This window comes from Ammospiza nelsoni, chromosome 6 (genome assembly GCF_027579445.1).
Source record: "Ammospiza nelsoni isolate bAmmNel1 chromosome 6, bAmmNel1.pri, whole genome shotgun sequence".
Classification (NCBI taxonomy): Eukaryota; Metazoa; Chordata; class Aves; order Passeriformes; family Passerellidae; genus Ammospiza; species Ammospiza nelsoni.
In genome coordinates this window covers 11,899,029-11,911,624 of record NC_080638.1, presented here as the reverse complement: position 1 = coordinate 11,911,624, position 12,596 = coordinate 11,899,029, and the positions used below count along the sequence as shown (strand labels likewise).

The 12,596-nt window shown below is 47.3% G+C and overlaps 1 protein-coding gene across 1 annotated transcript; it reads left to right on the top strand.

The window, feature by feature from the left end:
* The first annotated feature begins 200 nt into the window (after positions 1-200).
* CDHR5 (cadherin related family member 5) lies at positions 201-11,098 on the top strand. Its single transcript, XM_059473924.1, has 14 exons — positions 201-334; positions 517-692; positions 1,635-1,685; positions 2,019-2,111; positions 2,239-2,337; positions 3,466-3,576; positions 3,939-4,121; positions 4,447-4,537; positions 5,732-5,829; positions 6,158-6,364; positions 6,877-6,993; positions 7,505-7,577; positions 9,509-9,669; positions 10,520-11,098. The coding sequence occupies exons 1-14, from the start codon at positions 256-258 to the stop codon at positions 11,096-11,098; spliced, it is 2,118 nt and encodes a 705-aa protein (XP_059329907.1). The 5' UTR covers positions 201-255.
* Positions 11,099-12,596: the final 1,498 nt, after the last annotated feature.

Genomic DNA, 12,596 nt, shown 5'->3' with positions numbered 1-12,596 from the left:
ACACAGAGTTTAGGATAGGAAAGATCCAGAGAAAAAAGAAGCAGCAAGGATTTATGTGTCATCGTGTTCCATGACTGGTAAATCCTTCAATAAGTCATCCAATGGGGCAAAAAGGCAAAGGTTGAACCACAGCAATCCACAGCCAGCTGGTGTTTCTTGGTGCCATAAAGTAGTGAACACAAACAAGGGCACAGGGCAGAACAGGGAGATCAGCTTAGCTGGGAAAAGGGATTTTTCAGCAACTGGCAGCTCACCATGGCTGTTCCTCAGTGGCTTCTCATGTCTGCACTCTTCCTGCTGCCCCTCTTGGCGCAGATTCCGGCACAGGAGCCAGGTAAGCTCTTTCACATTTCTTTGAGGAATGTCTCCCATGGGAGGGGGTGGCCCTGTTACAGGTGGGAGGTTGCTACGCTGCAAGACCCCTTTGCTCTACAGCTTGTGACCACAGCTCTCACCCAGCTCCATCACAATGTGAATCCTTGGGCAATTTTGCATCTTATTTGTGTGTTTTTCCAGGATGTTCTGTCAATAACAGCAACCCAAGTGTTCCTGAAAATAAGTGTCCTCTTGTGGTGGCTGCCATCCACGTGCAGCCAGGTTTCACCCTAACAATTGATCCCAGTTACCCTGATGGCCAATTCTTCACCATTGAGGGTTCTGAGCTGCAGCTGACAAAGTGTGTGGACTATGAGGTAAGCCTTCAGCTGGCAGGCTGTAAGGGTGGGATAGATAATGCTGGGATGCAATGAGTTTCAGTCTGGAGTCTTGGGCTTCCAGGGATTCTTAACCTACTTCTAGAGGAAATAAGTTATTTCAGTTGTGTGAATTTGGGAGCCTACAAAAAAGATAGAGACCATTTTAAAGGGCCTAGAATGACAGGATAAAGGGGACTGACTTCAAACTGCCAGAGTGCAGGGTTAGATGCAATACTGGGAAGAAATTCTTGCCTGTAAGGGGGCTGAGGACCAGGCACAGGTTTCCCAGAGAAGCTGTGGCTGTTCCATCCCTGGAAGTGTCCGAGGCCAGGCTAGATGGGGCTTGGAGAAGCCTGGGCTAGTGAAAGGTGTCCCTGCCCATGGAAGGGGTTGGAATGAGATGAGCTTTAAGTTCCTTTCCAACCCAAATCATTCTGGGATTCTGTCATCTTGTGTGAAGCAGAAAGGCAGTATAAAAGGTCATTGTGTACACTTAGGTGACTACTACCTTATTTTAGCTCCCTGGAGTGCTCTGTATACAGCCACAGGCATCCTTAAGTTCCCTTTCAATATAAAAACCCACTTTTACTTGAGTGAAGAGCAACAACCTGAGTTAACACCCTGCAGGTACTTGCCGCATAGAATGTTTCTGATTTATTCAATTTTAAAAGAAATCTGTTTGAATTCACCTGAGGTGAGAGAGAATGGTAGATTAGCTCTGCCAACATCTTACAGGAATTGAAGGGAGTGTGCCTGGCAGATGGGGCTGCTTTGATATCATCATAAACAAGATCCCAGCATTAAGGAAAGAAAGGAGAAAATAAGATAAAGCACAGCAGCATTTCTGATTCAGCAAAGGATAAATTTGGCTCATTTTCTTTAGCCAGAGGTTGTACTCTTGGGCTGTTTCTACAGTGAGGGGATTTGTTTTTCATGCAGGAAGACCCCCTGCTGCTGCTGTCCCTGACCTGCCAGGACCCTACTGGCCAGGTGAGTGCTCTCCCATGGCTGAGTCCTGGGACAAGGCACTGCAGGCAGCACCTGCTTCCCTCTGCTCTTCCTAATCCTCACACTGGGATGGGCAGATGTCCTTCTCTTTGTGGGCAGACACACTGTTCTCAGAGCCACAGAGGGCACCAAGGCTCTGCCAGTGGGGAGGAGGTGGCAGCAAGCCCACAATCCTGCCCAAGGATGTGGGTTGGCTGCAAATCCCAGCCCCATCTGGCCCCATCCTTACACCATCCCCTCTGGTCACTCTGCAAAGCAGGATCAGCCCCAACAGTCTATTTTTGTCTTTGATTCTTTGATTTGCCCATTCTGCAGAGCGATTCCTTGCAAATGCTAGTCACCATTCTGAACGAGAACGACAACTCCCCCATGTTTCCACAGCCAAATGTCACCAGGCAAATCCCAGAGGTAAGAGCTTTTGGGAAGGGAAGAGAGCACTGCTCATTGAATGCTGTGGGACTGAGGAAGGGTCAGCAGGGAGAGGACTTCAATCCATTTCACACAAACAATAACTACAACAATGTTTTTTTTTCAGGATACAGAAGTGGACACAGTCATTGTAGCCCGTGAAGAAGTAACTGCTGCTGATGCTGACCTGGACACCATCTACTATGAACTCACCACTACAGCGCAGGTGAGCAGCTCTGGGGACAAACAGTAGCTCTGAAGAAAAGCCCCAGCTTTGAGGAGAAGGTCACTACATTTAACTCACTCAACCTTTACAAAACTCAAACATTGATTTGGTTAGCAGAACAGAGCCATCAATGTTGCAGGTATTGAATTCTTTTATGGCTCACACTTTTAATGCACTGTACAGATTAAACTTTCATCTAGGATGTTCAGAGCTGTAATGATTCAGGGAAGTCTTGTTGGCATGATCTGTAAACATATCAAGAGACCTTTGTACCTCAGGGAGCTCAGAATTGCACTGAGTCTGATGGGGAAAGCAGTCCTTGCCCTAGCTGCTAACAGCAGCACAGGAAATGCATTGTGCACACAGTTAAACCAATGCCAGCCTGCAGAGCAAGGGCTGACTGTAAACTAAAATCAAGAGAAAATTCAAGAGAAAAACCAAATGTATGTTTGCATTTTTGAAAAGTGTTGTGGAGAGAGCAGACCATGCTTCTGTTACCTCTATATCCCCAGGGAATTTAAGTTTCTGTGAACAGAAACCGCCAGTTTTTCAGCTCTGGGATCAGACTTTGCATTCACATTGGTGTAAATTCAGAGGGATTTAGAAATTCAGAGGCATAAGATTAAAGGAGAACCAAAGCAAGTGCAGAAGATTATAGAGTAAAATGCAATGCATGACACTTCAACTCAGCTTTACAGTTTCTTTCAGTCCAGCTCTATTAGGCTAAGGCAGGTGATCCTGCCAGCTCTCAAAGAGCCATCTTTGACCTTTTTTGTGCATGGAAGTGAGATTGTTGGCTATTAGGGACCTAAAACCAAGGATTGTTGGCAACTTGCTAAATATAGGAAATAAATGAGGTGATAGATTTAATCCAGAAGCTGCTGAGCAGGTGGGCAGTCAAAGCAGGTGTTCTGTGAGAGGAAATTCATGAGAACAAACCTTTCTGACAATCCAGGCAACTCCAGAGTGCAGTGCCAAAAATTAAGTAGATCAGACATTCCTACAGTGCCCCTTATCCAGGTCCCCAGGATTAAAGGTCCAGTTGGGATGACAAAGACAGCAATGAGCAGGATTTGGAACGTGTCTGTAATTGAGTCTGCTATAGGATTTTTCCTTTTCCCTTGCCAGAACACAGACGGTTATTTTGCCATAAGAGGAGTTAATAACCCGGAAATTTATTTACAAACAGCATTGGACTATGACAAATTTAATTCGACAACGTTGCTCTTGTATGCAAGGGTAAGTGGCTTGGGAAGAACAGAATGCCTTGTTTGCAAGGTCCCTCTTACCTGAAGGAGGAGTCTGGATGGGACATCTCTGGGATAACAGCAGAGAGGGTGGAGACTGGAGGGGGGTGCATTTGGAGAAGTCTTTCCCTCTCCATAGTTCCAGTGACAGACCTGCAGTCAGCAGAACAACATAACCCACTTTTGTCAGCAGAACAAGATAACCTACTCCTTTAGTTACTCTCACATAAATTTCTAATTAAACAGAATGGAGTGACAAAAGCTAAAGGGCCCCAGTCCACTGCTTTTGGCAGATGGCCCCTTGTTGTGGCGGTGAAACTTGTGTCTCACGAGTGTGCTTTGCCTTGGGGGCAGGACAGGCCTGTGACCAGCCCTGAGCCCAACGGAACCAACACGGCCACTGCAACAATAACCATCACCATCAAGCAGAGTGACACCCGGGCACCCTGGTTCCTGCCCTGCACCCAACTCCACAACGACAGCAGCGTCTGCATCAGCAGCCCCTACTCCGGCAGAGTGAACATCTCCGAGATGTCGGTGAGCAGGAGGGCTCAGACAGTGCCCCTGAACCATTTCCATGAACCTGTGCTGGTCTCCAGTATAATGCAGATGATTCAGCAGGACAGGAAGCCTTCATCATCCCCCATCCCAAGCAGCACTGCTTGTCTCTGCTCCTACAGCAGAGGAGAGGCAAGAGCTGGAACACCAGCTCAAGGCTGTCTCACCTCCACCCTGTCACAGACACCTCCCAGCAATAAATCCCATTCTGTCCAGGCAGAGCCATGGGATCTGCTCTGGGCTGGGAGAGCTCCAGTTGCTATCTGGTCCTTGTGGTGTGTGAATGTTTGCCTTGCTGTTGCAGACAGACCCGCTCCTCCTGGAGCCAGGACCCATCTATGCTGTCGACCCTGACTACACCATCAGCGACAGGATCGTGTACAGGATTGTTGGGGGTGAGTAGACCTTGTCACCTTCCACAAGGAACATTGCTCATGTCTCCTGTGGTACCTGCCAAGAGAGAGGGCCTGGGATTTGCCCCTCTCTTTCTGCCACAGAAATATAACTAGAGCCACAGAACGCTGTTGATAAATAGAAGAAACAGACTCTACAGAGAGGAAGGAAAAAAAGAATTACAGTCCCACAAATCAATCTCAATGAAATCTGTTTCAAAAAGATTTTGTTTTTTTGTGAGATGAGACATGTTTTATGTTTAAGCTTTTAGCTGTCATTTTGTCAATCTGGTCATGCTACTCTCATGCTACTTTTATTACAGTCTTTGAGCTGTACCTAAAATTCCCACATTATGAGCCTAATTTCTATTCATTGCCCAGAATTATGTTTTTATTCCCGAGCACATTGTCACATTGTCATCTGCCCTGTTTTAGTCTTGATTCCAAAAGAATCAAGGCAAAGGTCATATTGGTCAAATGAAGTTCCTCTCCCTTTTACCTATTATACCTTATGGCAGCACAGTTGTGAATATCCTCCTAGTGCCAAATGTATTAAAGAACATTAAAAGAACATTAAATTCCACTGGCATTTGGATGGAGCGTGGCCTCCCTCCCCACAGTCAGTGAATCAGATCCCTGTCAACAGAGAGCCCACAGTGTCTCAGGGTGAGGAAGAGAACTAAAAATTCTGCTTATCTTACAACATGTATCCAACATAGGTACTTTTATGATTCCCACACAGATGTAGGAATCTGCTTTCTACCTGTACATAAATCCAAGGTTTGTGTCTAGACTCCCTTTGTAACCAGTAGAGAGAAATAAGCATTCCCAGAGCAGACTGGGAACTGGATGGAGATTTTCAGTCCTCAAATTGCACCAGAGGCTCTGGGCATTTATCATACTTTAGACAGACAGTCTGTGGGCCTAGCTACTGGAAATGCAAAGCTTTGTTGTTCTGCCTCATTTAATTGGGTTCACACATATCTAATGTGTCCCTCTGCATCCCTGGCCATCACTCCCAGTCTTTGGAGCAGCCAGGCAGGCAAGGAAAACAGCATTTTAACTTGGGTAAATGGTATTTACCCAAGGAAAATTCCTTGAGGATGTTTTTACTAAGATGTGGAAGAATGAGTCTGTGAGCTCCAGGTCACTTTATGAAGGAATCTGATGGTTGAATTGTCTTTGCATTTTCTCTAGGGAATACAAATGAAGTGTTCTTAGTGGATGCAGACACAGGGAATCTAACCATGAACAAAATAGTGACTTCCCCAGATTCCTTTCTGTTGCAAGTTATGGTAAGTGATGACATTACAGCCACCCACCCAGCACAGCTAGATTTCCAGGAAGCAGCAGCCTGGCTGTGACAGGAGTCAGTGACCTCAAAAATAACTCAGTTACTCCCTTTCTTTTGAAGGGCCCAGTGTTTGACCTGTTGGTTGGTCCTGCACCAACCCAAAAGCAAGTCTCCTGCAGCAGTTGAGAGTTTCCCCTCAGGTGTGGGTGGTGACAGCAAAGGAAATTCACCCTGGGCACATTCTGCTGAGTTGATGAAGGCTTCAGACTGAGCCTGTCTTTTCATGTTTCATCGGGGCAGAAGTCTGGCATATCTCTCTCTCTTTCCAGGCCACCCAGGTCAGCAATGTAAGGAAATACTCTGTAGCCACTGTGGAGATCAAGGTCGTTACTAAAAGCAACTTTCCACCCTACTTTGAGAAAGGGGTCTACAATGGGACGGTGTTTGTTGGGCTGCCCCAGAGAAGCTTCGTCTACCAAGATGGAGATCCTTCCACCCCCCTGGTGATAACAGCAATGGATCAGGATTTCCCTGATGTAAGAAACTGCTCTGTGTTCTGTCTCACTGCTTCAGGCTTAAAGCAGGATCAGGAAACACGAGGGAGGGGAGGAGTGGAGACGCAAACACATGTTGTCCTCTAGTGTTCCATGTTATATTCCCTTGGAAATTGCACAGATACCAGGACCACTTATGGTGTGATGTCATGGGAAGAAGCTGCTGGACTCCCCTCTTCCAAAGCCAGTCCCACACACATCACTTGCATAGGCGTGTTCTGCTTGGGCAAGTACTAAAATTGCCAACACAAATGGGATTAAGACTTGGGATTTTTACTTTTTTTAATGTTTTTGTGATATGTTCTTGGCCTCTGAGCAACAGGGTGAATGCAGTTGAGTTCAGCCTTTCTCACCTGCTCAGCCCAGGTTTATTTGTTACGCTCCAGACCAGCTCGTACCTCAGGTGTTTTGGACAGATCCTGCCTAGGGGTTGTTGGGAAGATGCATGTGAGGCACAGCTGGTTTGATCACCCACTCTCTCTCTGGCCTTTCAGAAAGTCAACCCCAACATCGAGTACTACCTCAAAAACAGCACCGATTTCATCGCAACCAGGGATGGGCTCATCCTGACCAACAAGGTGCTGGAGTCCCCAGGAACTGTGACCATCCAGGTAGGGCACCTTTCTTGGGTATTTTGTCAGGAGTGTGGAAAGGGGGAATCCAAATCCTCTTTTTGCTTGGGTCAAAGAAGCAGTCAATAACTTTAGACTTGTAAGAAGCTGGATGTTCCCTTTGTCCACGTGGCTGCCTAAGGCTTGCCTGGCACTGTGCCATGTCCTGTGGGGCTGTCTGAACCAGCCTGGCCCCAGCATTGCTAGGTTTCACAGGCAGGCACAGAGAGGTGCCAGCACCTACTGCTCCTGCCCCACACTGCCTCAGAACCTGTGCTCTGCACTGTGCTGGAGCTGAACACAGAGCAGGGACATGGTTCAGCTCATCCACTCCCAGGGCAGGGAATCTTCAGAGCTCTTGTTCCCCTGTGACCAGGCTGTCCAGCCACAGTGAACAGCTGTGGTGGCAACAGGGACAATGTACTTTTCCCTTAAAGGGCCCCCCACAGATCTTGAGAGTGAGTTGGAGATCTGGAAGTCCCTAAGCCATCTCTTTCCCATGTTCCCATAGGCTGTTGGAAAAGATGTGTTGAGCCTGCAGGAGGCAAGCACCATAATTGTGGTGGAGGTCATCCTTGCCACAGGTAGGCTGGGGGAAGGGTCTCTGGTTTTTACTCTGGGGAGTCTTTTCTATTTCTGTGGCAAATTGGCCATGGTGGGTCACCTTCTGAGGTCTGTGGGCCAGGGCTAGGCCAACCCCAACCCTACAGGAGGTTCTGTGGTGGCTTTAAGAGGGAAAACACCCCAACAACATTCTCACAGCATAGTCACCACATGCCTTGAAAAGCCTCCTGAGACTTTAGTGGTGCTGTATATTGGAGTGTCTTTTCTTGTTGTTCCAAATCTAAAACTGGGATTGGTTCATGCTGGGAAATAACCCAGGATGTCTTTTTAACCACACAGAGAAAACTGCAATGTTCTTGCCTGTCTGAGGCAGAACAGAAGGCAGCTGGCACACCCCAAAGCCAGGCTTGCCCATGAGCCAAGGCTTTTCTACTCAGGTCAGGGTCTTTTATACCAGAATTTTATGGTCTTACAGGAGAAACAGCCCATGAGTAATAAGAGAGACATGAGGCTTCATAGATAACCCTCTGGCTACTGTTTAACCTTGTCAATGCGAAAACAGCTCACACTTCCATACTGCTGAGAAATGACTCTTACATTGGTCTTATAAATAAATTAGGATTGCAGTTCATGAAACTTCTTATGCTCTGAGTTAAGCTGAACCAATTGCAATGAATTTTTTATCTCAGAATAGGCAGACAATGCCCACACTCCACTGGATTCTTCACATTGATGTGTGAGTGAAGTTCTATCACTTCACCCTCTGATCACCACCATTGTGGGGTGGGAAAAACAAGTGGGTTCCTGGGTGTAAGTTTGGATTCCCTAAAGGCAGTGCTGCATCATAGCTAAAAACCACTGAGTCCCCATTTAAGGGCACAGCCCAGCATAAAACTAATCCATGTGTGAGCTCACAGAGTTACAAATGCTCCAAGCATGCACCAACACTTCAGAGCAACTTTGAAATTTTGCCCTTGCTGCTTAAGCCACACCAAGCAATAGTGCTGTTGAATATGCAGAATTACACAGCTCTGAGACTCTCTGTGGGCTGCAGCTCCCCAGGAGACAGGACTAAGCAGCAAAAATTCCCTGAAGTCCTAAATCCTTGCTAAGGTGTTAATGATAAACTGAGGGCGGAATCACATGCAGAAGGAATACTCCAATTCCATTGTAATAAACAGATCAGCAGGAGAACAAAACCTTGTTTCAGTAATCATTAATGAGAGTCCTTTACATACAAAATGAAACTGGAAAATTTAAAGAATCCCACCACCAGCAAGCAAAGCTGAGAATGGTACTGTCTTTCCACTCTGGTGTCAATCTCTGTACAAACATCTGACACTTACCAGTGGCTGGAAGCAGAAGCTGCTCCTGAGCAGACTGGGCAATATTGCTACAGCTACAAAAGGGCAAGAAAGGTTTTATTGTCCTGAGGACTTTCTAATGCTTTTGCTGGTTTTTGTTTCTTATTTTGATGTGCTCATCTGTATTGGAGAGGATGTTCCAGATGAAAGGAGGCTTTGCATTTTCACACACAGACATACAGTCAAACCTTATTTTTGCATTCTGGTGTAAAAGGGTGAAGTGGGAAAGTCAAAGAACTAAATAACTACTCCATGTAGCATCAGCTTGCCTGATGCAGTCAGGTATTTATTAACTTAGTTAAATCACAGGGTAAAAGTCACTGTCTTGTAAATGGCTGCTATTTCCACTTCATGGAATTTATTGGAAATGACAATATTCTGTGTAATTAAGAAAGAAGCCCCCTGCTGTTAGGACAACAAAAAAAGATTTTCTGTGATATCAGATATATGATTGTCACATTCTGAAGCACAGGATGCTTCCTTGCCTTTCAAAAATTGATTGGAGCTTCTCCCACAGTGAAGGGTTTTGTTGGAAAATGCTGCCTGCTAGTTTTAGGCTTTGTAACACTGCTTTGTTTTCCTCACAGCTGTAACCCCCTCTGACAAGATGTACTCTGCTCAGGACATGGCTGTCTTGGGGGGCACATTAGCAGCACTGCTGTTAATTGCCTTGGTCTTCCTTGGAGTGCTGATATGGAAATCCAGTAGATGGCACAGAAAACCTTTCAAATACCTGGTGAAGGAAAAGGTAAGTGCCTTGTTTCTACCTGAACTTCTAAGAATTAGGAAGTGGGATCTGAGGAAGCTTTGAAGTACTTGGTGCCCAAGTACCACACATTTGTGTGAAGGTGGTGAATCACTCCCAAGACAGTCTGCAGAGGTGGCACCACTTTGGTGGTGTTTGCTGCTATTCCTTCTGCCTCTGAGACAGGAGCTGTGTGGTGGATGATTAGCAGACATGGTAAGGAGAGCACCACAGCTCCATGGAGCACAAAATCTAGAGTAAAAGTGGCACACATCAGGGGTGGTCTCTGAAAAACCCCTGTCTGAGGTATAAACCACAGTTCATCCTCCATAGTCAAAGGAGAGGAGAGTCCCTTCATATCTAATCTCAAAGCCTGAGCTCAGACACTTGTCTGCCCCTGGGGTATTTAATTTTGGACCTCTCAGGTCTCTGGCAGGTTGGTCACTGCAAGTTTAGAGTGTAGTTTGTCTGACCAGCTGTTGGTCTGTGCCATAGGCTGGGGCTGCCAGGAGCCTAGGCCTGAGTGCAGAACACATAGCTCAGGTGGGTAACAAAAGTCCTTCACCCTGAGTGAGGGAAATCCCACTGCAGAATGGGCTGGGTACAAACCACCACGTGTGTGGTGCTGGTGCTCAGCCCTCCTGGAGAGCTTATCTGAGAAAACTCCAGAAATGGAACCAATAAAAAATGTCTCTTCCAGGGATCTGCAGCTTTCCCTGGCTTCAAATAGGTCTAACTACAAACCAAGATGAACTTTCTTGAGCAGGAGCTCAGTCACTGCAATCACCCCTTCCCTCCTGCCTCCCATTTCTTTTCCTGTCCCTGCAGTCACAATTTGTCTCTCCTCCTGTAGCTTTCCAAGGAAATCTCTGGGGGTCACCAGAACAACTATTACCAGGAAGATGAACAGCCATATGTGAGCACTAAGCAGCGTGAGTCAGAAAGCAGCAGTGTCCAGACAGAGAGTCCTGTGCCAGAGCTGCCAGCACTTGCCTCACACTTCTCCAGTGCAGAGGAAACAGAGAGTCTCCCAAAGGGCTCCATAGCTTCCACTGTCATCTTGGAAGAGGAAGAGGAAGAGGAAGAAAAGGAAGAAGAGGCTGGACAGGAGAAAGAAGTGAAGTCAATCCTCAAAACAGACAGGCACGTGGCAGATGATGGCTACAAAGCTGTGTGGTTTAAGACTGATGTGGACCCCGAGGCTGGAGAGAGGGTTGAAGTGATTGAGGACAATGCAGCAGATGATGATAATGATGATGATGACAGTGACCAAGGTTTGCAGAAGAATGAAGAGGAAGAAGGTTCTGGCACAGATGGTCACCACCAAGGGCTAGGAGTGTCCTTTTCCTCAGAGAACTCGTCACTCCCAGCAGTAGAGGTGACAGTCAGCATGTCTCACACAGGTGCAGGGACAGATGACACTGAGATGTAAAGGAAATAGGGTACACACCCCCAAAAATGGGACAATTTCAGCTCCTTCGCTGACGTGAAACCCATCTTTCTGCTCAGGGGGAAAACTGGAATGCAGAGGGGTGAGGTTATCTGTCCTGCTTGTCTGAATGCAGCAAATAAGGCCAGAAGAGATTACAGCTAATTTAACCCTTTAGTGAGAGCTTGGAATATCACTTAGGATTTTCAGGGGAAGCAATTCATCTTTCCACCTTCCTGCCTGTTCCCCCTGGGTCCCTTGGCACAGCCTTCCCTAAACTGGCTGCAGGTTCAGCAGAGCTGAGCTGACCTGGCTTGGCAGCAGCCAGCCCAGCTCACAGGAGCAGTCAAGTTGCACAGTCCAGTGTTGTTTGGCTCTTCTCTTTAGGGTGGTGCAGCAGGGTGTCAGCAAGTCCCTCCAAGCCTGCAGGTGCTCCTGTGACTATGCAGGAGCTGACTTCAGGGCTTGGCTCTGCTCTGTTCTCCCAGCACAAACATCTGGAATGTGCCACCAGGCCCTTGTCCTGCCAGCAGGAGGTTCCACGCCCAGGACCTGCTGTTTCCTTTGTCACTGGTAAACATGGACTGATCACATGAAGGACTTTGTCATCAATTTTCTATGTCATAAACCCATTAATTGTGCAGTACTTTAGCTGTCCATCTGTTATCTGTCAGCCAAAGAGCTCCTGAGATATTGTCTTCAAGTGCCAAGTCAGCACTCTGCTTCCAGCTATCAGAAGGAAGGAAATATTTGATGCTCTTGTCTAGGTTTGCATCTCCCATCAAACAATCTCTTCCCCAGCTGGCAGCCAAAAGCTGGGCTGGTTTCCACCAGCTCATAGCATGGCTGTGTGCATTTGCATCTTCTGATCTTCAGCACAAGATTTATGCTGCTCCTGGAGAAAGAAACAAAAGAGTGACTGCTGGGATCTGCAGGAACATCAGAGCACATGTGATCCCAAGGGAGGCTTTTATTCTCTTGGGCCAAACATGTCCCTGTCCCAGTGTTTCCATGCTCACTCCTGCTCTCCTCTCTCTGAGGAATGCTGCCCTGGCCTCCTGGACACTGTGTTTGTGCTGCAGATCAAGCCCAGGACCTGGGAAGCTTTCCTTCTTCCTGCAGCAAAGCTGTTTGCCCAGGAATTGCTGTGTGGTAATTGAGGGTGGGGAGTGGAGCCAGTGTTTGCCATATGAAGAATCCCTCCAGCAGCTTTGGGATATCTCCAGGAAGCATTTTCCACAGGATTATGAGAACTCTCTGGCAGCTGCTCACTGCTAACCCAACACCTCTGGCCACCAGCAAGGCTGAGGAGGAGCCTGCCCCCTGTGGGAGGGTTGCTGATGTGGGGAGAAGCTGTAGTGCTTCTCTCCTGCTCCGTTTCCTTGGTGGCTGTGCTGTGTGTGGTCCATTCCTGTCAGCGCTCTGCTGTCTGTCTGCATTCCCTCTGCTGCTGGGTACTCTGGATTTCTGCTGGCACACTGATTTATGAGCTCCCTACGAC